Below are 27,328 nucleotides of genomic sequence, written 5' to 3' on the forward strand. Positions count from 1 at the left end.
AGAACAACCCATATCTCAAAAATTACAAAACATCGCTGAAAGAAATTAAAGAAAATGCAAATGAGTAGAAAGACATCTGTGTTAATGTATGAAAGACTTATGGTTAAAATGGCAGTACAACCCAGAGGGATCTACAAATTCCAATGATTCCCCCATAAAAAATTTAAAAATTATGTTGAATTTCATGGAGCCCCAAATAGCTTAAAAAAAAATCTTGACAAAAACAAAGCTGGAAGATTCTCATTTCCTGATTTCAAAACTTACTTCCAAGCTGTGTATACAAAACAGTAGGACACTGACATAAAGGCAGATGTAGATCAATGGACTAGAGTTCAGAAATACTCTTAGGAGATATCCATATACAAAAAGTAAATATGAAGTCTTACCTCAGGCCACATATAAAAATTAGCTCAAAATCAAACACCTAACTATAGGAGCTAAAGCTATAAAATTCTAAGAAGAAAAAATAGGGGCAAATCTTTATGAACTTGGATTTGGTAAAGGAGTCTTAGATAGGACATCAAAAACACAAGCAAAACAGAAAAACTAGATAAACTGGAATTTATCGAAATTAAAAATCACTGTGCATCAGAGGACATTATCAAAATACAAGATATGAGATACAAAATGGGAAGAAATATTTTCAAATCATGTTTCTGATAAGGGTATAGAATACAGAATATATAAAGAACTCTTATAACAATTCACTTTAAAAATGAGCAAATAATTTGAATAGACATTTCTCCAAGGAAGATATACAAAAGACCAATGTTATGGTTTAGATGTGGTATCCCCCCAAAACTCATGTGTGAGACATGCAAGAACGTTTGGAAGAGAAATGATTGTGTTGTAAGACTTTTAGCCTAATCAGTGAATTAATCCCTGATGAGATTAATTGGGTGGTAACTGGAGGTAAGTGGGGTGTGGCTAGAGGAAGTGGTTCATTGGGGGTGTGGCTATGGGGCATATATTTTATATCTGTAGAGGGCAGTCTCTCTTCTTCTTCCTAATCATCATGTAAGCCACTTCCCTCTGCCATGCTCTTCTTAGGAATGGAGCCAGCTGTCTATGGATTGAGACCTCTGAAACCATGAGCTCTTAGATAAACTTTTCCTCCCCTAAAATTGTTCTAGTTGGGTCCTTTAGTCACAGCAGCAACAAAGCTGACTAAAACAACCAACAAGCACAGGAAATGATGTTTAATATCCTTAGTCATCAGTGAAAAGCAAATCAAGGCAAAAGTAAGATATAGTTTCACACTTACTCAGATAATAGCAATTAAAAAAACAAAAAACAACAACAACAAAAAAGGAAGGCTGTGGTGGACTACACCTGTAATCCCAGCAGCTCTGGAGGCTGAGGCAGTTGGACAGCAATTCAAAGCCAGCCTCAGCAACTTTGGGAGGCCCTAAGCAACCTCAGTGAGATCCTCTCTCAAAAGAAAAGAAAAGAAAAAAAATTACTAGGGACGTGGCTCAGTGGATGAGTGCCCCTGAGTTAAATCCTCAGTACCAAAAAGGAAAAAAAAAAAAAAAGGGAAAATAATAAATGCTGGTGAGGAGGTAGAGAAATTGGAAACCTCATACAGTGTTGGATATGCAAAATGGTGCAGATCTGTGAAAAGTATTTTGATACTTCATAAAAAATCTAAACAGAGTTATTATAGGATCCAACAATTCTACACCCAGGTATCTATCCAAGAGAACTGCAAGTGGGTGTTCAAACAAAATTTTGTACAAGAATGTACATCACAGCATTATGCCTATCAGTGGATAAATAAAATGTGACATATCTATACAATAGAATATTGTGTAGCCATAAAAAGGAATACTGGTATATACTAAAATATGGGTGAATCATGAAAATATCATACTAAATGAAAGAAGTCAACTATAAAAACCTTATATTATATGATTATATTTAAATGTAATATCCAGAGAGGCAAATCAATAGAGACAGAAACTCAATTAATGGTTATTAGCTGCTGGAGGTCAGAGGGATGGGGGATGACTGCTTAATGGATGTTAGAGTCTGTAAACAAGTCAAAATAACACCTGGCATTTTGCCAGGGGAATGTTAGAGTTCGTAAACAAGTCTGGATGGTGCCTGGCAAAATGCCAGAGGGAGTGGTTTGAGAAGTAACAAAAGCGAGCTATTAAGTGTGGAGATTCCTGATTGGTTGACTGCTGTATCTAGTTTATGCTAATTAGATAAGCTGTGTGGAATGTATAAATACTGCGCCTGTCCTGCAATAAACGGCTCCTACTCCTGCTGTATCAATCTACACAAGTTGTTAGTCACCCCCTGGTTATTTTGCTGCAGACGGACTGCGGCAAATGGACAACGTGTTTTCTTGGTGGGTGGGACGTATGTGAAGAAATATTTTGGAATTAGATAAAAGTGATGGCTGCACAACATTGTAAATATACTAAAAGCCAATGAATTGAACACTCAAACATTTTTTTTTTCAGGAAATGTATATCATGTATGTCTTCAGGACTTCTGATATTGATCCCTTTAGGGGCTATGAATAAGTGTAATAAAAATTATACCAAAGAATGAAACTGTCAAACAAGTATATCTTGAGTTCAGTTAAGTATCTGTCAAGACACTCAAAATCCTTATGGACAAGATTCAGAAAGTGGATTTTTTTTCTTATAACATTTTTTAATTGCAGATGGACACAATACGTCTATTCTATTTATTTATTTTTATGTGGTGCTAAGGATCAAACCCAGTGCCTCACACATGCTAGGCAAGCGCTCCATCACGGAGAAATACATACATCCCCAGCCCCAGAAAGTGGATCTTGATGGACTATAATAGAAGGACATGTCAACTAGTTAAGAAAGTATAAGCAATAGGGTTTCTGGTACTATGTGAAGTGGCCTGAGCTAGTTTTTGATGCTATGACCAAAATACCTGACAAGAACATCTTAGAGGAAGAAAAGTTTATTTTGGCCTCACAGTTTCAGAGTCCATGGCTGGCCAATTCTATTGCTCTGGGTCTGAGATAAGGCAGAACATCATAGCAGGAAGGGTGTGGTGGAGGAAAGCCCTTTAGTTCATGGCAGCCAGGAAGTGAGGGGAAGGAGGAAGATATGCTTGAGAAGGCAGCAACAAGATTTAGGCTCCAGAGGCATAACCCCAGTGACCTACTTCCTCCAGTCATGCCCACCTGCCTTACCACACAGAAATGCAGATTATTAATCCACCAAATGAATTAATCAGTGGATCAATCCACCAATGAGGCTACAACTCTAAATCTAATAATTTTCTCTCTGAACATTCCTGCATTACCTAATATGAGCGTTTTGGGGGACATTTGAGGATACAACCCATAACATGGCCTATCCTAAGAAAAAATTTTATCAGTAACTTGAATGAAATTATGCTTAATATACCTGTGAGAGGAGGTAGAAAAAGGTAATATACTAGATGGCGAATATAGATTTTTAAAAGATCTAGTTAGTAAATTAATGGCAGAAACCAGCAATATGAAATTTAGTAATAAACATGAAGACCTGAATTTAGATTAAAACAGTGATGCAAAATAGTCCACAAGAATTTATGATTCATATTTATAAAGGAAAATCATGCTTATTAATTTTGTGTAGGTGGTGAACATATAAATATGAGATATTTTCTTACAAATTTAAAAACTAAAATAGAAGCTTGTTTTTTTACAAGGAATATTTATAAAACATTTTAAAGTTATTCTTCTATGACTTTAGAAATGTCAGCTTTTCTCATGCTTTCAATGGTAGTAAACAGTCCTTATCATTTTAGTTCTCCATATAAATCTGTGTTTCAGGACAATTAAAGGTAAAATCTTGCTGGTGACTACATTCTAGTATCAGTTTTCTATATTATATAGAAAAATTTAGTAAGCAATCAAAAAGTATTTTCATTATTACTTTAATCACTTAATATATTGGCATATCATTCTCTAGGACAAAAATATGCTGATTATTGGTCTCTTTCTTTTTCAACCAACTGTCAGAGATGTTTTACTTTAATGTTTAAATCCCAAGGTTAAATATAGCTGAGTTGTAAAAATGAAATCCCACCTCATCTGATTCACATGAATACTAATACTTAATTCTACATTCAAAGTCCAAGAATGAAAATTTGGTATTAAATGCTAAGCAAGCCACATGTTTAGGTAATACTTTAAAGTTTTAAAGAAAAATTATGATATAGGACCTAAATTTTCAGTGGTATACATGCTATTAACACATGTTCTGAAATCTGGTAGATAACGTTAGTCCTCAATTCTTTTTAATTAAGATAAAAATACAGCTTTTTATAACTTTTCTCTGCTACCATAGCTTTCTTTCACATTGTAATGTCTATCTTCACTTTATGCTCTTTTTAGTATTCTTCAAAAAAACTTTTAACAGTAGTCCTCTGTCCGATCTGATGTCTTATGAGTTCAGTTTTAAATGGACTGAGTGCCACTTTCAGATTTAATGTCTTCACTGGTTCCACTGATCTCATTCTTAGTATCACTTTTCTTTGATTGAGTGTTTGGATCCTCACTCTGTTTTTCGAGTACTGGACCCCACACTACCTTTCTTTTAAAAAACTCTTATCATTAGATCCCTTTTTTCTTTCTTTGGATTTTCTGTCTTGTCCTTCTCAACTTTTGCTCCTCTGCTAACCTGATTTTCTATCCTGGCTTAACACAATAACTGAATAAAAGTAAATATTCACTATTCAAGGGTTGGTATCTTCACTTTCCAAACTCAGCCTTCAAGGGTTCACTTATATGATTTGCTCTTTACACCTTCTCTCATGACTATTGATAACCTTTAGTTCTTCCTTGAAATTACTTAACAGATTTACTAGTTCCCTTTCATTAATTAGTTAAATAAAATCTTTGACAGACTTATTTTATATTTGTGTAAGAGTTACAATTTACTCTTTAAAAATTAATTGTTAACATGCTTCATACTGTGTTCTCCAAAGTATTTGGTTTCATGAATTAATCTAGATATTTTTCTCACTCCAGTGCTCCTTAGAGCTCAAAGCTCCTTTGCTTGGATCAGTAAGCTTCCACACATGCTACTGGTTACATTTCTTAGGTTGCATAGTGCATCTTATTTCAAGGATTTCAAACCAAGGTTCAAAACACTAATTTTCATTTGTAATTAGCTGGTCATCTCTTAGAACTTTACCCTTTTTCTTTTTCGATTGTATTGTAAGGAACTATTGCAGAGTAGTCAGAGTGCCCATGTTGGAACTAGACTGTCTGGACCTGAACACCAGTTCAGCCAACAGGCAGTTCTAAGATCTTAACCATTCTGAGCTTCAATTTTCTCACGGGCAAAATGAAGGTGAATGTAAATATTTGATGTATGTAAAAGGTTTAGAAAAGTGACTGGTACTCAATTTAAAATTTTAAAATTCCACAATCATCATTGATAGAAACAAAAAAACCATATATGTGTGCTTATAAATACTTTAATCTTCTGACCCAAACTTTATAATGTATTTATTCATGGTCATTTATAATAGTGTCATTTATTTCCAGGCAGGTTCTGTCTCATGTTCTAATCAAATGCTCTAGAAAGACAGATTTCTTCCCAAGTGATCAAGTGAATCTGACATGGTTTACTCCATATCTTTTTACCAGGAGAAAATCACCATCTTTTCCCAGGGCAAACAGAAGATTTTCTTTCATTCAATGCTTCTTGAGAGAATTATTCTTAATCTTGATTTATCCAGAAGATTTAAATCAGTCAGTGAGATGGTATTTCCTATTATATATTTCCAAAGGTATCTTTCCTTTTTGTCTTAAATTTATACTTTTCCTGTCATTATGAATTTTTTTGAACCTATCATTTGCCTTCACACTATAAAGCACAAATTGTCTTCAGATTTGTATCTAGTCTCAAGGAGATGAACTTCACATTTATTTTATTTATTTATTTATTCATTTATTTTTTTGTTTGTTTTTATTTTTTATTTGTTTTTATTATTAGTTGTTCAAAACATTACAAAGCTCTTGACATATCATATTTCATACATTTGATTCAAGCAGATTATGAACTCCCATTTTTACCCCATATACACATTGCAGATTCACATCGGTTCCACATCCACTTTTTTACATACTGCCATACTAGTGTCTGTTGTATTCTGCTGCCCTTCCTATCCTCTACTATCCCCCCTCCCCTCCCCTCCCCTCCCCTCCCCTCCCATCTTCTCTCTCTACCTCATCTACTGTAATTCATTTCTCTCTCTTGTTTTTTTCCCCTTTCCCCTCACTTCCTCTTATATGTAATTTTGTATAACAATGAGGGTCTCCTTCCTTTACCATGCAATTTCCCTTCTCTCTCTCTTTCCCTCCCCCCTCTCGACCCTGTTTAATGGTGATCTTCTTCTCATGTTCTTCCTCCCCATTCTGTTCTTAGTTGCTTTCCTTATATCAAAGATGACATTTGGCATTTGTTTTTTAGGGATTGGCTAGCTTCACTTAGCATAATCTGCTCTAGGGCCACATTTATTTTATAAGCATAGAGTGGCAGGAGTTTTTTTTTTTTTTTTCCCCTCTTCTTCCTCCTTTATGTCTCATTCTCCCTACTCTATCCTCTAAAATCAGGTTAAATCCCTTTACTTTCATATTTGAGTTAAATCTAACCCAAATATGAAAGTAAAGGGAGTCCTATTTGATATGACGTAGTCATTATTAGAACATTTTTCATCTTTTTGATGAGACAGAAATATTGATGCATGTTAGAGAAATGCTTTTGGTTATTAACAATAGTATACCTATCTACCTCTAATTGGCCTTTTAAAATTTATTTTAGTTCATAGAACTGAAAAATCAAGAGTTACATATAGCTCTTCAGGGCTTGGGTTGTTGGTTCAAATAATAGAATAAGGATCCAGTATCTCTATCTTTCATTTCTTAGGGTTGTTCCTTTACAATTGATTGTAGGACATCTTCTTTGCAATATTACAAGAAGGATATTCTTGGAATTGTACATATTTCTTTATTCATTTTCAGCAAAACTCCAGAATTTGTGTCCTAGTACTTCAAATAAAGTCTAAGAAACAAGACCCACTGGCTCTGACTGGTTTGAATTAAGTATTCATTGAATCAGTAATGGTGACTGGTTGAAATAGTTATGCTACTTACATTAAGCCACTTTACCCAAACTACACGATTGAAGTGCAGTGTAGTATTACAAAGAGGGAATGGGAAATGGCTGCTTACGTGGAACTAACAAATGCCCATTACAAGAGGCATTTCCCAAGTCTTTTTATTTCCTGAAATAGCAAGTCGATCTGTTTGACAATAATTAGTAACTAAGTATTAAAGAATCAGTACATGGATTGTTTCATTTTCTTAAGTATAAGAAGTAGAAAATGGAGTAAGGAAAGTGAAGAAGTAATAAAGAGACCAACTCTAGCTATGCTGTAAATTGTTTATGGCTGAAACAATCTATTCATATTTGCATTTGGAAGCACTAGAGCATTAAAGGCTTTCCTTTTCTTTATTTTTTGTTACCTATTTCTTTTCATTCTTTTTTATGGATGCCAGGTACCAAGAACAAGAATATTATACTCTGACAAACTCCTCTTATTATCATTTATCAAAGAAAGTACAATAATGTTATATCTGTTAAAATAACCAATACTACTACTTAGACAGGATTATTAAACATCAATTAATAAATGAGAAGTTCTGAGTGATGCCATATGAGGACATGCAGTAAGTACAGTTTAATAGCCATTCTCAACTTGTTCCTCTAAAGAACAAAGTCCTAAAAATTTAAGGCATGCATCATATGCAGTAAATAACTTCCCTTTGAGTCATGGTCTAACTTATCACTACTTAGTGATTTATTTTTGCCACTTTATACTCTTTAATCTGGAAATTTTTGGAATTTTCAAACTATCATTCAAAGTACATGCTTTTATATGCTTAAAAGAATATAAATACTTGAAAGTTTGATTCTAAAGATATGTAAATCATAGAATTTGCGTTAAGATTCAACTCCTTAAATGGTTGTAATGAGAACACAGTGAAGGAAAATAAATGAGATGCAAAATCATGAGGAAAAAAAAATGTAGAAAGCAAGGTAAATACAAATTAAATATTAGCTTGACTAATCTATCTAGATTTTTATGACCCCAAAGTAATCCTTTAAGGGGTTATCTTAATTAAGTCAGTCTATTTAAAGATTATCCATAAATTTTCCAAGAAAAAAAATTTGGAGCAACAAAATTCTTGAAAGTCATATGATCAATGCTCATTATCACAAACTACAGAATCAATGATAGCAGAGATAATTAGGCACAAGACAAACTATTATGTTACTTGATAAATTATGCTCAATGGCAGTTATACTTTCACAAGACACTGTTGAAAATCCATCAGAATAAAATAACACATCTTCCATGATATGTTATAGTCCACCTCCAAAGAGAAGAAGTAGGGTGTATATCTGCAAAATCATTAATGAGAAAGCCTTGTCTTACCCGTTCATCTGTACTGCCTGTTGCATGATGGGGATAATTGATGAGACCAGGGATGGGCTGCGCACCATGTGCCATGATAACAGCAGGACTGGTGTAGAATGGATGCTTCTAATGCACAATACATAACAATTATGAATATAGTGACAGGAAAACATGCAACTACACAAGCAAAATGACCAAAAGGAAAAATGGTAAAAACAAATGGAACAATGAGATGCCATAATTTTCTAACTACGGTAACAAAATCAGCTTAGATTTCAAATTCTATAAACGTTTTCCTTAAGACTGAAACTAATGGTACTTTTCACTTTTAGTTAAGAGTAAAAGTGAAGAAAATGTACCTATTTAACCATTTGTTCCAATAAAAAAACACACACAACTTAAATACTTACTAGTATTAAGTAAGGTCTTAATAGATCATTGAATAATCTAGATATAGATCATCTTGTCTTCATTGAAGGAACCATTTGATACTTGCCTTAATAGAAACTTGGAAAGGATTTCTCTATGATTCTAATCTATATTTTCTCAATAAAAACCTAACTATGCTCATAGCCAAAATATCTGAATGACCTATAAAACTCTACAAATTACTTCTAAAGCAATTGAATTTCAACCTTCGTGCTATTAATCAATAAATAAACAATTATCATTTTTACAATTGATATGTTCCTTTCTAAAGATACTAAAGAAGATTAGGTGAATTCTACCAGGGAAGAATAACAGTGTAAGTCATTTAGTGACTTTAAAATGACTGAAGTTACTTTAAATATTTCAAAAACTGTTCAAAGAGAATTTGTAATACTTTGATATTATTCTAACAATATTTATTAGTTTATTAAGTTAAAAATGCAAATGTATTATATTCATTTTTTTTCTATACCACTAGGGTAATTTGTGTGCAATATTATTTAAATAAATGTTTAGTTAAGGAACATTTGACAACTGCTTAAAAGCCTTGTGTTTAAATTTTTTTTATTAATTTTTCTCAACTGATTTCTAAGGTTTTTTAACTTGTTTTCTGCTCTGTTAAGAATATGTTAAGTTTTGATGTTTTTCATATATAAATATTATGTTTTAATATGCCCATAAAAATGATATCTTCAAAGAGTTCTTAATGTCACATTGTTTGTCATGGAAGCTAAACTTCAACAAGTGATAGTAGTATCTATAATGTCTCACAGCACAGAATAAACTTCATTGTCTTCAAGGTCTATATCAAGAAGGAAACATAGTAATAGAGTGTAATGGATATCCCAGTTCTTTAGTTCTTTAGTATGCTCTAAAGAGAAGTATGGAAGAATGGGATGGAAAGAGGGATGTAATCAACACATTCACCTGGGGGTCCTCCAGATCTCTGAGCCTCTCTCTCTCTCTCTTTTTTTTTTTTTCTGAGCCTCTCTTAACAGGCTTACCTTGGCAGCAATGGCTGCTGCAGTTATATGTGATGAAGAACTATCTTCTGTTGAAGCAACACCACTGTCTTTCTTCTCTTCTTCCTCTTCTTCACATTGTACCCCTTTGTCTTCTGTCTGTTTATGGGGACTCGTTGTAGGAGGAGGGGAGAGAGGAGGTGGTGGAGAAGGTAAATCTTCTAGTTCATCGTGTACCTCCTTTACTTTTACAATGGCATCACGTAAAAGATCAATGGCATGAGGTAGAGCTGGCAGTATGAACTGAAAGCATTCCTGTCCACAAGAAGAATAAAGGAAAAAAATGAGGATGAAGCTTTTTCTACACATATAAAATGGTGTCAATCAAATTGACTCTTGATTTTGGATTTGCATTTCCTTCTATCAATTTCAAGAATGAATTACATTTAAAGCATTGCTTTTACAATGTGAAATATGAAGTAAGCATGGCATACAGTATTTTCCATAAACTAGAGAATGACTAAGCTAGTATTACAGTACTAGATAAGCACATGCTGCATTTTTTTTAAGCTAAAATCTGATACAACTTTAGGGTTTAAAAATACATCATGAGAAAGGTGAGAAAGGCAAAAGTTTTCAGTTATAGTAGGACACTAGAACTGACAACCCACAGGACGACTAGATTATTTTGTTCAGAAAATAGTCATTATGTGACTATCATAATAAAGTATAACCAGGAAACATAGTACAATATGTAAAAAATAGAAATGAGCTTATATATTGACTTGCATAAAGTAAATATAATCTGCAGCTCAAGTGCTGAGATTACCTACAATGTATTACCAAAAGATAAATGTGAGAAGTTATAACCAAAACATAGAGCCAGGTATGTTGGGGAATAAGTAGAAGTATTTCTCTTTCTCATTTAAGGTAACACTATATCAACTAAGATGTAAAGAAATAACTTAAAATTTTGGAGAGATTACTGGAATACTGGAAGGCTGCCTAAACTTTTGACTTCTCTTTGTATGGCTCAATCAGTTTACTATATAATAAGAATTTAACCTTGACAAAAGGGCATTTAGGGCCTTTACTCTCAGCTTCTGGGAAGTTTCTCTAGACCCTTGGAATGACATGCCTGATAAAAAGTCTTTGCCTGGAGAGTTTAGCCACCAGGCACTAAAACTCTGGATACCACCAGCTAAGGTTAGCATTCTTAGCTGGCAATACTCTGAAAGTACTATTATACACTGATGAAGGATAACATTTCCATGTCCATGACTCCAAAAGGAGAGGACAATGTAATCTCCTTGTTTGATATCTTTCTTGTATTCTTCCCTATGTACTTTTCTCCTTAGATGATTTTAATTTATATCCCTTCCCTATAAAAAATAACGATGAGTATAACAGCTCTCAGTGAGTTTTGTGAATCCTAATGAATTATTAAACCTAAGAGTGGTTTTAGGTATCTTAAATTTGCAATTGGTATCTGAAGTGAAGGCAGTCTTTTGAAGTATTCCAACTTTGTAGTTGGCTGAAGAAGATAAAAGCAATTCAACTCGATGGTCCGAAATACATTATTCTTGCCTCTAAATTTGGGTTTTTGCTGACTCATGAGTGGTGTCCAGTGGGCTGGCCATATGGTCAGGCAGAAGGGCAATGAAAACTGATCTATTAAAGAAATGTCTGCTTGGGGCATGGCCTTAAGGAAATCATTGGGGGAAATTAACAGGTGCATTAACTGATGGATATGTTAATGTTCATCAGAAGAACTTCCTTGTAAGATTAGAAGTTGATTAGAAATGGAGAGTGGATATAAAGTGTAATTGCTTGATGCTGCTACCTTGGCCCATGAGATGATTGGACACTGAAGGGCTACCCCAATGTAAAGATAGGCTGAATCTAGATATAGTTGTACCCTCTGAGACAAAATGCTAAGAATTGTTTTAAGAGACTGCAGAAGGCTATGGGGCAGAATCCAATGGTTTGGGAAAGGCCCTGCATGTAACTGGCAAATCATATTGATGCAAGTGGCTGCTGGTTTACACAAAGAGATCCTAATATTTTTATCCTCAGAGTAAGAGTTTGATAGAGAATAGAATGGGCAACTGAAATATATGTTGTTTTCAGTGAGAGGAGATAAAGGTATTAAGGGCTGGTTTTTGTGTGTCTTCATGAGTACATGATCACATTCAACATAGGAAGTGGAAAAGGAAGGTCCCCACTACAGAAATACTTTCGCTTTTTTGGGAAATGGGATTTGGGGAACAATGCTGGTATGACTATACTTTTTCTTTATAAGTGTACTTTTTCTTTTTCTTCCTTGTTACCTCAACTTTCTTTTTTTCTACCTGATGCAGTGGTCTCAGGATCAGTATACAGCTGTAGGTACCAGAAGAGGGGATGATTCTGAAGTGAGAAAACTGTTAACTATATCTTTAAACTTTTATGTTATAATCCTTAAGGGACTAATGTTACCATCTGACCAAATTAGATTTGAAAGAGTGCAGTTATATTGCGTAGTCGGTTACGGCAGTCTACTAGCTCTTTACCTTTATAATCGTACCCTATATGGATAGGAATGGAGTGAGTGGGAAGCATTTGCAAAACTAGCATTACTGATGACAATCTGGACCACCACGGTAATTGAACCTTGTGTTCCTTTCAAAGAAATGTTTGGGTAAAAATGGATACAAGAATGGAAGCTTAGGTGAAGAAATGCATGAAAAGGTTATGCAGTGAGGAAAACAAAAGATAACACTGGTGTCTCAAAAGAGGCTTAGAACAAAAGATGATATTGTTTCTTAGCACAACAATATCAGACACTTGAAAGGATGAAGTCATATGTTGCTAAGACCACTCCTTTTTTTAGAACCTGACACGCTTGAAAATCTCAGTGGTAACACCTTGGGAGACATTTTGGTCATCCGATATGATGATAGATGAGCTCACTGTTAATTTCTGAGGAGGACTCTAGTATTGGGTCAGTATCTTTTGACTTGTTTATCTACTTCTATACTGTAATGCTGTAATAATGTCATTATTAGTAATATTGCAGTATTGAAATAGATGATCAGATGTATAGAGAAACTGAGTTAAAAATTAGTTTCCTCAGAATATAATATCAATAGAAAATGACTGGACTAATGAAGAAGTGAAAATTAATTCAGATAATTTCCTTGGTATACAGTTTTGCACAAATATAGTACAAAAAGCAGTAGGTCAAGGTGGAAAATGAGTATACTACAAAAATATAAAAGTGTTTGCAATAGTCCACATTACCTCTTTCAAATCTATAAATACTGATAATATAGATGTCCAGGCTCTCTTTGATTAATGTTAATTTTTTGCTATATGAAAGCTTGGGCAAAATGCCAGTGGCAACTTGTGTAGTGAAGAACTAACATTACCTCAAGAGAGTTTGACCTTTGTTCTCAGCTACTGGGAGGTGATCCTTAGGTCCTCAGAATATCATGCTTGATAGAAGTAAAAATCCTTTGTTTGCCTGAGCCTTTGGCTACCTAACAGGGGCTTTGGGTTACAAGGGTATTGGTTTTGTCTTTGGAAGGTAATAGAGAGTATACCTTCCGAAGACATCAGTCCAATCTCTGGGAAGGGCTAAAAAAACTAAAGGTTAGCCACACAGTCAGTATGTAACACCACCACCTCTGGATACCAAGAGTGCAGGTGAAGATCTCTGACTGACAATATTCTATGTGTACTGTCACACATTGACACCAGGAAAATAAAGCATTCATGACTTTACCAGCAGAGGACAATAAAAACTCCACATTTGGCATTTTTCCTCTGTATTCTGTCTTATGTATTTTTTCTTTTGGTTAATTTAATTAGTATTTTTCCCTTATAATGAGCTATAACTGTGAGTGTAACAAGAGTTGAGGGAGTTCTCTGAGTCTTTCTAGTGAATTATTGAAACTAAGGGTGATTTTGGGAATCCCCCAATTACTGTCAGTAATGTGGAATGCTCCAACTTTTTGGTTGGCTAACTCCCAATACTTGGTTAAAAGTCCTCACACTAAACCATAAATGTCAAGGATGCTTACCTGAGATCCTTTCTTGCTACCTGGTAGGTTAATTATGAGAGTTTTCCCTCTGATTCCACATACAGGCCTGAAAGGAAAGAAAAAGTGGATGAATACTAAATTGCAATGAATGTTTGGTTTAAATATATTCAATAACAAAAGCCAATCAAATTTTCTTTACATATAAACAACTATTTTAGGAATAAAATCATTATAGTAAGAGATCTTCCAGTTGCTACACAAATTGGGCATTCTGGTTAATGTTTTTATAATAACAATTAGTATGGTGGATTGAAAAAAGGCACTGAATGTGGAATCAGAATAAAGAAGCTACTTTGAAGCAATTTGATTATGTTCAAATTAGCATTTTCCCCCTAATATAAGTTTTTTCATATCTCATACAGTTGTAAGATTTCAATCAGTGAATAAAAGTTATCAAGTGTAGTAATATTTATGTTCAAAAGTCTAACATATATAGCACTGAACAACTGAGTGAGATTTAGATTTGTGCTCCTGCTCAAGAAGTATAGAAGCTTTAAAGTAAAATAAGATTTTTCATAAATGAATGGCATTAGGGAAAAGGTTAGAGAGCTCAGTTACTAACAGGCTCATTGGTGGATACAGATCACTGAGAGATCATTATCAATTTCCAGTCTACATTTTAACCAATAGATTAGATAAGAAAGATAAAAAGGTGGAAAAGCCCTGCAAGTCTATTGTCAAAGTTGAAGGTCTGGATTTTTGTGTGGCAGTTAGAATCATGTTCTTTGTTACTTTGATCTTGTAACATTATTTCTTTTTCATCTTTTGAAAACAAAGAAATTATGTTAATTAAAAAATTTTACAACTAATATTTTTTTAGTCATGTAAGAGAAGAGTTGTTCACATTTATTTAAAACTTTTCTTATATCTGAAAATGACTACTGAGTCACCTTTAGACTTCTTACGGAAATTCATGTTTTCATTAAAAAATTTAAGGCTTATTTTCTATCCTTTAATTTTAGTTATATTTCTTTAAAATATGCTTTTGTTCTAGCAGTCAAAATTGGATAATGTACTTTAGTTATTCTCAAAATGGCACCGGATAATTATATAGTTGTTAATATGTTTCTATTTCTTAGGAATTTTGCCTGTCTTTCCTAACCAAAGTGCTGTATTATAGCCTTTTATAATTTTGATAGCTAATTCATTATAATATCAGTAATGTGATTGGAAGGCCAACAACTTCTGGCGATTTATTGGATAAATCTAAAATTTCAGTGAAGAACTTTAGTATGCCCTCATAGAATACAATGTTCAGAAGGCTTTTAGCACTTTGCCTCCTCTAAGAATTAAAAACATTCCCATAATAGGGCTGGGGATGTAGCAGAGTGGTAGAGTGTTCGTCTAGAATGCATGAGACCCTGGGTTTGAACCCCAGCACTGGGAAAAGAAAAAACAATACACACACACACACACACACACATTCATTCTCATAACAATTCTGGCATGTTATGCTCTCACCATTTCTGTAGAAGAGAGAAAAATATAATTTTTTGAAATAAAACATGATAAAATAATCTGACACGCAAAGAATTTGACTGACCCGTGGCCCTGTGAACTTTGTAATTTTACATATTAAGTTCATTCTACCTTGTGTTTCTGTAGTTTCTTTTTCAAAGTATAATGTCCATGATTTTATCCTGACAATGATGTTCTTTCTATATGTATTTTTTTTCATTCTTTTGGCTAAGCTATGTTTTTTAATAATTTTTTTTTCTATATGTATTTTAAATTTATTGGATATTATGGAAGTTGAATTTTATTTCCAAGAAAATCATAACATCATACCACAATGTTAATAAGAAATGAAACTACAGTTAATTTTTTTTCCAACTGTTTAATTTGCAAGCTCAGATTTGTAATATTTCCAAAAATACTTCATCTTCTTTAGATTGACACCCAAAGAGCAGTGCTAATATAACCAATGGCTATATTTTGACGACTATTTCTGTGTGTTATTTATATGTGTGTGTGTGTGTGTGTGAGAGAGAGAGAGAGAGATAATGACAGGTTTTGCTACACAGTAGGAGAAATTATTTCTGTTCAATTTCTTTGGCCTTTTATTTTGCCAAAATTAAATTTGTCATTTTTTATTCTCTGTGAATTCCCTGATCTCTTTAAGTGTTTACAAACTAATTATGAAATGTGCTTTTTTATTTCTGGGATGCTCAGAGTCTATGAAAGACAAAAGTACATCATCTTTATATAACATTTCATGGTTAATAAAGTATTTTTACATGAACTATCATATTTAATAATATAAAATAAAAGCACTAGAGTCTTAAAAATAGTCCAGTATTTACTAAGCATTATGTGATAAACAATTAAGGAATTTATAAATGTAACACAGAACATTAAAATACATAAACAAATAGCTACAACACAAGATAGTAAGTGATGATAGAAACTGGTATAAAGTTCAATGAGTTCAAAAATAATAGCAGTACATTTATAGCATGAGATAGGACTTTAGAGAAAAGGGGGCATTTGAGCAGCTTTATAAAGGAAAGTTACTCCAACAGGTAAGGAATGATAGGGGGAAGGGCAAGAAAAAGAAAGTAGCTATGTGTGGGGAAAAAATTAAAAAGTACAAAGGAAAAAAAGCACCAAGTGCATTTTGAGTATCACTCTTTCAATTGGCAAGAGTGCATTATACTTATGGAGGAGTAATGTGAAACAGGAAAAGAGAAAACACATTGTAGTCTGGTAGATCAGTAATGTTTCAATGTGTAGTCTCTGAATGACCATAATATACATAACTTGGGAACTTGGAAATGCAAAATCTTCCACACTGTCCCTACCTCTTCCTCTCTGTTACTGATCTATGGGGTAAGAAGCTATGGGGTTGGGATCTAGTAGGCTGTATTTTAACAAGCTGTCTGGTTGATTCTGATCCATGTTAAAGTTTGAAAACTACTGTGATAGACTGCTTGAATTTTGATACTAGTTACTATCAGTGTGATCCTGGATTAATCACTGAACTTCTCTACTCCTTAGTTTTTAAAACCTAAATTATTGAAAGGAGTAACATAATCTCTTAAATATAATGTATGCAGTAGGTAGTATATAACTGGCCTGTCTTCTCTCAAAAAGTACACTGGGATTAGACAGTGGAAGACAAATTCGCTGTAAGAAGCTAGAATATATTCTTAAGGCACTGGGACCATTGATGGATTCTGCTCAATATTATTAAGAACTATTTCAGGAATAATAGTCTAAGATGAACTGAAAGGGGGAAACACATGATGTAAAGGAAAGAGAATCTAATAATGCAAAACATTAAATATAAGTTGAATGAATTTTGGTTCATGTTCTCTGAGATATCTATTTCAGCATGTTATGCTCTCACCATTAAACAATGATTTGTTCTTTTCTCCCTTCTGTTTTTTTTTAATTTTACCTTCCTTTTTCACAGTGGGTGAGATGTGGAGGAACTTTTCTTTTAGTCAGTAATATTATGGCAATTCAACTAGGATGACATGTAAATAATGTAGCACATAACATTTATGTGTTACTGACTGCTATGTACTTACATATTATTTTCATATTATTCTCATAGTAGCCCCATGAAGTTGGTATTGATTCCAACTTTATAAATGAGGAAACAGTATGAATTTGACCATGGTAACAGTTAAATGTACAACTGGGATAAGAACTTTTCCAAAATATGATGTAATAATATTACTGCCTTTCAGGAAATCAGTTCCTCTTGAAATCAGTGTATCTTACTCCCTCCCTCACTCCCTTCCTCCTTTCTCTCTCTTGTTCTTTCTATGTTTTTTAAAAAATCTTTAAACTTTACTCCTTTCAGGTAGACTGAATTAAAAATGAAAAGGAGTTGAATTGTAAATTTAACAGTAGACTGGTTATATGAAGAAATAATCCAGTATATGACTTCAGATGCAACCAGAGCTGGATAAATAGATTATTAAACTAAATAATTTGGGCTTAAATTTTTAGTGAAATGTTTAGAGAAAGAGAAATAAAATAAAACTACCCACCAAGTCCCATCTCAATAAAGTCATCTCTCATGTGCATTATCTTCTAAATTTTTCACATGTAAATATAAGTAACCATCATCTTGGATAGAGATGTTACTTGCTTTTTAGTTCTAGTTTTTAGATAATTTTTTCCATTTCAGATTTTTCTGATATAGAAGACTAAAAATGGCACTTTTGTCAGAATTGTAGTTAGGATAGCATACACCTTAGTCAATGAAAAACTGAAGCATATTTGCCAAAATTTATACTTGCAAACTTCAGATATTAAAAAGAAAATAGAAGTAAGATATAAATTTTTCTTTTTTAGATATCTTCATTTACTATTTTATTTCTTATTTTTATTTTTTTAAGATACATATTTTTATGTATTTCCTTTGAAAGGGTTTCAGTTTCTTTAAACATCAAATTATAGGAGGCATGAACACCTAATATATTCAATATTAAATGTCCATGTAGAAGAAATTTTTAAAAGCAAAATAAAGAATATATTAAAATCAGTCAACTAGGCTAGTGCAAAAGCCTGAGTAATAGTTTTAATTGTCAGTAATTTTATTATAAATTCATCTAGTTCATTCAATAAATAGTTATTGAGTACTTTCCATGGGGGCTAGGCAGTGTTAGGTAATGGGGCTACAAAAATAAAACAGTCTTGCCCCGGGGGAATTTACAGATATACAGAAAAGTATCAATAAGTGTTAATATGCTTAAATAAATACTACAGGCATATTACTGCAAAAATACTAAGGGAAAAATGGGAAAGTCATTTTAGCTATATGTGAGGGAGGGTTGGGTGGCTAGGGAAACTTCTAAGAAGAAAGGAATATATAAGCTAAACCTTGTAGGTGTTACAGAGATGGAAAATAAGAAGTACACTTTCAGGCTGAGAAAATGGCATGTACCAAGGATCCAGAAGCTAGCGAGAGAACAACCTTATGTGTGTGGTAACAATAAATATGGGTGGAAGATACTGTTAAAAAAAAAAAAAGGCAAATTAAATGTTGAGAGCCACTGCCAGTCAGAATGATGCCTGGCATTTGCCAGAGGGAATGTTTGAAAGGTGATGCCAGTGAACCATTGAGATGATGATTTGAGTTAAGCTATATATAATTGCTGTGATGCTGGATTGATTGTATTATATATTTGACCTTTACTGTCAGGCAATGGGGCGGCTCTTGCTGCCTCAGGCACTGGCTATTTTCCAGTTCTCCCAGGGATTCCCGGAGAGTTCCCATTGGTTGGGAAGTGCGAGAGGAGGGATTTCTGGTTGGGGTGTGGTGTGTCCCTGGAGAAAGCTGTGTGCGTGGCTTCAAGGGAGTGCTGAGAATAAAGGAGTTCCTGTTTTGAACCTACAAGGCTGTGTGGCTGCTGGGTTATTTTGTGCCCAGCCAGAGTTCGGCAATTAAATAGGCCTTGGAAAGTAATCTTAAAGTATTCAGTTTTTATCCATAAACTATATCCACAGCAGAGCATGAAATTCCACTGAAGAGTTCTGATCAGAGAAATAACAAACTATCTGTATTTCCAAGAAATATTTCTGACTGCAATATGGAAAACTGACTGGGGAAGTCCAAGTCAGGAAACCAGGAAATCAGTTAATAGGTGAAATAATATAAGAGGTGAATTAGGTTGGTTACAAACATAATGAAGCAAAGTAGGCAGGTTATCGTTAAGTGTATTCTGATATACAGAATACAATGTGTTGGGCAGCTTTTTCTCCAAAAATACTTTTGGAAACTTTAATACATAAAGAATAATTTTTAACAAAGGGAACATTTTGAGGAAAACTAGTACTGATCTAGATTTGTAGTATATTTATAGCATATTCTATATTAAACTTGATCATAACAGGTATGGGTGAAAGAATATAAAAAAGTATTAACTAAAAAAAATTTTATTAAGTATTAAATAAAAAAATGTATAAAATATACACAATAACAATAAAAACTTACTGATATGCCTACCATCTAGGTGAAGAAACAGACTATAACTGAAATCCCAAAACACTACTTGGTGCCTTGCTTAGATTTCAACTCCCTTCTTCCCCAGATAACTATTATCCTGAGTTTCAAACCTATTATCTTCTTACTTAATTTTAGCAGCATTATTGATATAATTAGGACACAATTAATGGATTTAAACTGTACAATTCAATGGTATGTAAAGTATATACATAGTTGAGTAACCATTACCATGATCAGTTTTAAAATATTTTCATCACTCCTGACAAAAATACCACAGCCATTAGAATTCACTTCACATTTTATTCCAACCCTCAACCACTAATCTACATTCTGTCTTTATAGATTTGCCTATTCTGAACCTTTAACATAAATGGAATCATATGTGACTTTTTGTGACTGGCTTATTTTACTTAGCATAATGTTTTCAAGGTTCATCCATGTGGAATGCACATCAGTCATTTGCTTACTTAAATTAAAAAACCCCAAAATTTCCTTTTCTTGGTAACAGGGTCTTGTTTATATTGCCCGGGGTTGGTCTTGAATGTTTGGGCTCAAGCAACCCTTCTGCCTTAGCTTCCTAAGCCAGGACTATACTACAGGCATGCACCATTACAACTGGCACTTAAGCATACTTTTGCACACATGTTAATCAAAACATATTGTTCAGTTTAGCATGTTTTAAAAATTTATACAAAAGAAATCATACTGTATATGTTACACAACTGATTTGCTTACTCAATACTGTGTTTGAGATTCCTCCTTCCTGATGTGTGCAAAGCTATAGAACATTTTCACTGTTGTACACCATTCCATTGTCTGGCTATACTTCATTTCATTTATCCATTTTTCTTTTCTTTTTTTCTTAACTACATTTTTTAGTTCTCAATGGACCTTTAATTTGTTTATTTATATGTGGTGCTGAGAATCGTACTCAGTGCTTCATACATGCTAGGCAAGAGCTCTACTACTGAGTCACAACCCCAGCCCCTTATCCATTTTTCTTGATGGACATTTGTTTTCATTTGCTGCTACTATAAACAATGTAGCTATTAACATTGCTTTATATTTCACGTGAGGCTTTCATTAGGATAATGTTCTTCAAATTATTGATCATAAATAATTAATAAGGTGGTATTATGGTTTGAATGTGTTCCCCCCACAAGCATGTTGCATTAATCCCTAATGAAACAATGTTGGGGAGGGGGAGCTAAAGGGAGGTATTACTTGATGAACCCAGCCTAATTCCATCTTAAGATTGGGAGCCAACTCCTCACAAAGTCATGAAAAGTTAATTTCTGTTTTACTATGAATCACTGCAATTTCTAAACTTGCTTGGAATGCCTGCTCATGCCTTGAACTCACCCATGCCTGGTTTTCCCTGACCAGATAACAATTCTCTCTGAAACCTTAGTAGCGCCTCATAAATTCTGGCTTTTCCTGACCAGATAACAACCCTCTCTGAAATCCTAATGATGCCTCATAAATTCTGATGTTGGGATCTAAATTTACTCCCTAAGTGCTGAACCATTTAGACCATTAACCTACTACCTTAATGGTCTATGTATTATGCTTGTCAAAATCCTGTTTTCTGTAAGTACTGAAGACACCCCACTTTTATAACTTTTGTGCTATAAAACTGTGATCCTTGAGAGCTGGAGTACTGTTCTCTAACGGAAGGATTTCGGGAGAGACAGTCCAGGCAGGTCAGAATTACACGCTTGCTTTAATTTGATCTGAAATTGGGGTTGGTGGTCTTTTCTTTGTGTTGTGGTTTAACATTAATGAATTCTCCATCCTCATGAATGGATTACGGGTGATTATAAAAGGGCTTTTCGGTTATGAGCTCAATCTCCAATCTCTGTCATGCATGCTCTTTTACACTTCCACCATTTGCTGTGGAATGACACAGTAAAAATATCCCAGTTTGATGTGGGCCCCCTGATTTTGGACTTATCAGATTCTACAACTGTAAAAAATAAATTACTGCACTATATAAACTACCCATTCTCAGATATTGTTATGGCAGCACAACATGAATTTAAGACAGGTAGAAAAAAAAAAACAGAAAGTATCAAAAAGCCTTCCTTAAAGTTACAAAAAGTATTGTGTCATAAATTTGTGAGCTTTGTATATACCCACATGTGGTGTATATGCTTAAACACACACACACACACACACACACACAAACACAAAGACATGAATATATGCATGTGTGTGGGTACTAGGTTAAGATGTGAAATATATTTGGTCAAAAGTTTGAAAGCTACTGTTCTAGGGTATCTAGATAGAAGTAAAACTTATGAGTCATAGGAATAGGCAGATGTGCAGCTTTAATACATAAAAGCAAATAGTTTTCCATAATGTTTACCAATTTATATTCTTATCAGCACTGCTGCTACCTGTTCTTGATATTGCTTGAGCTGCTTTTAAAAAAATGTATTTTGGAGTCTTGTTAAGGAAGCCGGTTCCTATTATGACATGTAAAAATGTTAGGCCTCTATTTTCTTCTAGCAGTTGCAGGGGGTAGGGTTTCTGGTCTAATTTCTAGTTCGATGAACCAAGAAAAGCCCAGGACCAGATGGATACACAGCTGAGTTCTACAAAACCCATAAAGAAGAACTAATACCAATACTCTACAAATTATTTCGTGAAATAGAAAAAGAAGGAGCATTTCCAAACTCATTTTATGAGGCCAATATCACCCTGATTCCAAAAACAGGTAAAGACACAACAAAGAAAAAAAATTAGACTAATATCTCTAATGAACATAGATGCTAAAATTCTGGCAAATCAAATAGAAAAACATATCAAAAAGAGAGTGCAACATGATCAAGTTGGAATCATTCCAGGGATGCAAGGTTGGTCTAACATATGGAAACCAATAAAACTAATTCATCACATCAATAGACTTAAAGATAAGAATCATATGATCATCTCAATAGATGTAGAAAAAGCATTCGACAAAATAAAGCACACCGTCATGTTCAAAACACTAAAAAATCTAGGGATGACAGGAATGTATCTAGGCATCTTAAAGGCTATCTATGCCAAACCTCAGGCCAACATCATTCTAAACAGAGAAAAATTGAAGGCATTCCCTCTAAAAACTGGGAAAAGGCAGGGATACCCTCTTTCACCACTTCTATTCAACATAGTTCTTGAAACACTGGCCAGAGCAATTAGAAAGATAAAAAAAATTAAAGAGATACAGATAGGAAAAGAAGAACTCAAATTAGCACTATTTGCAGATGATATGATTCTATAGCTAGAAGACCTAAAAAGTTCTACCAGAAAACTTCTAGAACTAATAAATGAATTAGGCAAAGTAGCAGGATTTAAAATCAAAAACCCATAAATGAAAGGCATTTCTAATCAGTGACAAATCCTCTGACAGGGAAATGAGGAAAACTACCCCATTTACAATAGCCTCAAAGAAACAAAAAGAAGTTGGATCCAAGATGGCAGAGGAGAGGAGGTACTGTTTCTGGCTGCTCTGTGGAATTAAATCAAGAAAACAGGAGGCGTCTCCACAAGGTGTCACCTAGATGAAATACAACATCTCAGAGCATTTGACAAGACCCATATACAGTGGATTTTCACAGAAACAATCAGAGCTATGAACACCTGTGCAGAAATCAGAGTGTCTATATTCCAATAAGACTTTGGACTCCGGACACAAAGCCTGCAGTTTTAGCGCACACATGGCTTTCAAGCAGCGTACCAGAATCACATAGTCAGCTCCGCGCCGCTCCCACACAGGCCACATGGCTGCAATCTAGCTAAAGGAAAAAGCCATCCTAGATCCTCCTGCCTCACCAGACAGCTTGGCACTGGAAGTAGTCCGACTCCATCTTGGAAAACCTCTCTAGCCATTTTGGTGGGCGTGGCTATCAAATGGGACCTCCATTTGAGAAGTATATTGTCCTACATCCGACCTCCAGTTCATTGGCCACCGCCAGAAACTAGAAACCTTTTTATGAAACTAATTATTATATTTTAAATAATAATTGAATCCAACATTTCTGGACATTGAGACTAAACTGTAAATGTTTTAATAACAATAATTTGTTCATTAGGATCTGTTCACATTGTCCTTCCCCACAAAGGAGGGATCATGGAACCATACAAGAGCACTACAAATATATAAGGTAAAAACAATAACACACCAGTCACATAGAGGTGGGAAAAAAAGGAAATGTGAGCAACATGAAAAGACAAGGAAAGAAAGTACCACAAATAATTCAAGACAACACATCATCAAAAGAATTGACAGCTACATCAGAAAGAATTTTAGAGAAAGATTTAAGACATTAGAGAACAAATACAGGCAGTGAAAGATCACTTTGACAATGAGCTAAATAAACAAATCCAAGAAGCAAAAGATCAAATCAACAGGGAGATAGAGGCGATTCAAACAAACAAACAAACAAACAAATAAACAACAACAACAACAAAAAAAAACAAACAGAAATCCTTGAAATGAAAGAAATAATAAATCAAACTAAAAACTCAAAGGAGAGCATCACCAATAGAGTAGACCACTTAAAGATAGGACATCAGATAATGAAGATGATACACTTTATCATCTTGAAAAGAATGTAAACAGCACAGTGAAAATGATAAGAAACCACAAGCAGAATATCCAAGAAATATGGGATGGCATAAAAAGACCAAATTTAAGAGTTACTGGGATACAGGAAGGCATAGAAGTACAAACCAAAGGAATGAACAATCTGTTTAACAAAATAATATCAGAAAACTTTCCAGACATGAAGAATGAAACAGAAATCTATATCCAGAAGCCTACAGGATGCCAAATGTGCAAAATCACAACAGATCCACACCAAGACACATTATAATGAAAATGCCCAACATACAGAATAAGGAGAGAATTTTAAAAGCTACAAGAGAAAGGAATCAGATTACATATAGGGGTAAACCAATTAGGATAATGGCAGATTTTTCAACACAGACCCTGAAAGAAGATCCTGGAACAACATATTTCAAGCTCTGAAAGATAATGAGTGCCAACTAAGAATCTTGTATCCAGCAAAATTAAGCTTCAAATTTGAAGATGAAATAAAAACCTTGCAAGATTAGTAAAAGTTAAAAGAATTTATTGCTAGAAAATTGGCACTACAAACATCCTTGGCAAAATACTTCATGAAGAGGAAATGAAAAACAACAATGAAAACCAGCAGAGGAAGGTAGCACACTAAAGGAAAAACTAATCAAAGAAGAAAACCAAGTCAAGTTAAATAACAAAAATAAACAAATATGGCTGGAAATGCAAATCATGTCTCAACACTAACCCTAAAAGACAATGGCTTAAACTCACCAATTAGAAGACAGGCTAGCAGACTGGATTAAAAAAAGATCCAACAATATGTTGCCTACAGGAGACTCATCTGTTTGGAAAAGACATACCCAGATTGAAGGTGAAGGGTTGGGAAAAAAAATCATAACACTCACATGGACTACGGAAGCAAGCAGGGGTTTCCATACTCATATCAAATAAAGTAGACATCAAGCCAAAATTAATCAAAAGGGATAAAGATGGACATTACATACTGCTCAAGGGAACAATACGCCAACAAGACATAACAATCATAAATATATATGCCCCAAACAATGGTGCAGCTATGTTCATCAAATAAATTCTTCTTAAGTTCAAGAGTCAAATTGACTACAACACAATAATCATGGGTGACTTTAACACATCTCTCTCACCACTGGATAGATCTTCCAAACAAAAGTTGACTAAAGAAACTATAGAGCTCAATAACACAATTAATAACTTAGACTTAACAGGACATATATAGAATATTTCAACCAGTATCAAGTGGATACACTTTCTTCTCAGCAGCACATGGATCTTTCGCTAAAATAGACCATATACTATGCCACACAGCAACTCTTAGCAAATACAAAAAAGTAGACATACTACCATGTATTTTATCAGATCATAATGGATTGAAATTGGAAATCAACAACAAAATAAAAAATGAAAATTTATGCATCACATGGAGACTGAACAATATGCTACTGAATGAACAATGGGCTACAGAAGACAGAAAGGAGGAGATTAAAAAATTCTTAGAGGTAAATGAGAACACAGACACAACATATGGAAATCTCTGGGACACTATGAAAGCAGTACTAAGAGGAAAGTTTATTGCATAGAGTTCATTCCTTAAAAGAAGAAAAAGTCAACAAATAAATAACCTCACACTACATCTCAAAGCCCTAGAAAAAGAAGAACAAATCAGCAGCAAAAGCAGTAAAAGGCAAGAAATAATTAAAATCAGAGCTTTAAGAAACAATTGAAAAAAATGACAAAACTAAAAGTTGGTTCCTTGAAAAAAGAAATAAAATTGATAGACCCTTAGCCACACTAATGAAGAGAAGGCAAGAACTCAAATTACTAGCATAAGTGAAGAAAAAGGCAATATCACAACAGACAATACAGAATTACAGAAGATAATTAGAAAGTACTTTGAAACCTTATACTCCAATAAACTAGAAGATATTGAAGGCATCGATAAATTCCTTAAGTCATAAGATCTTCCCAGATTGAGCCAGGAAGATATAAACAACTTAAATAGATCAATAGCAAGTGAGAAAACAGAAGAAGAAGAAAAAAAACGAAGAAAAGCCCAGGTCCGGATGGATACACAGCTGAGTTCTACAAGACCTTTAAAGAAGAACTAATACTAATACTCTTCAATTTATTTCAGGAAATAGAAAAAGAGGGAGCACTTCCAAACTCATTCTATGAGGCCAATATCACCCTGATTCCAAAACCAGTCAAAGACACTTCAAAGAAAGAAAACTTCAGACTAATATCTCTAATGAACATAGATGTAAAAATTCTAAGTAAAATTCTGGCAAATCGAATACAAAAACATTCAAAAGGATTGTATACCATGATCAAGTGGGATTCATCCCAGGGATGCAGGGTTGGCTCAACATACAGAAAAGCAATAATGTAATTTATCACATCAATAGACTTAAAGATAAGAATCATATGATCATGTCTATAGATGCAGAAAAAGCATTTGACAAAATACAGCACCACTTTATGTTCCAAACACTAGAAAAACTGGGGATAATAAGAACATATCTCAACATCGCAAAGGCTATCTATGCTAAGCCTCAGGCCAACATCATTCTAAACAGAGAAAAATTGAAGGGATTCCCTCTAAAATCTGGAACAAGACAGGGATGCCCTCGTTCACCACTTCTATTCAACATAGTTCTTGAAATACTGGCCAGAGCAATTAGACAAAAGAAATTAAAGGGATATATATAGGAAAAGAAGAACTTAAATTAGCACTATTTGCTGATGATATGATTCTATATCTAAAAGACCCAAAAAAACTCCACCACAAAACTTCTAGAACTAGTAAATGAAT

The 27,328-nt window shown here is 34.0% G+C and overlaps 1 protein-coding gene across 17 annotated transcripts in view; it reads right to left on the reverse strand.

The window, feature by feature from the left end:
* Positions 1–27,328, reverse strand: part of Gphn (gephyrin) — a 602,369-nt gene that overhangs the window by 246,062 nt on the left and 328,979 nt on the right. For 9 of the 17 annotated variants that reach the window (XM_058584560.1, XM_058584563.1, XM_058584561.1 and 6 more), the window contains 3 exons: positions 13,931–13,997; positions 9,909–10,181; positions 8,494–8,601 (listed from right to left, as the gene is read on the reverse strand). In XM_058584560.1, coding sequence (XP_058440543.1) covers positions 8,494–8,601; positions 9,909–10,181; positions 13,931–13,997 — 448 coding nt within the window. The remainder of the gene's footprint in view (positions 1–8,493; positions 8,602–9,908; positions 10,182–13,930; positions 13,998–27,328) is intronic. The other 8 variants (XM_058584564.1, XM_058584567.1, XM_058584570.1 and 5 more) reach the window with 1 other exon arrangement.

The sequence above is a fragment of the Marmota monax genome, unplaced genomic scaffold (genome assembly GCF_021218885.2).
Source record: "Marmota monax isolate L192 unplaced genomic scaffold, Marmota_monax_Labrador192_F-V1.1 WCK01_AAM20220418_F8-fsc00001, whole genome shotgun sequence".
Lineage (NCBI taxonomy): Eukaryota > Metazoa > Chordata > Mammalia > Rodentia > Sciuridae > Marmota > Marmota monax.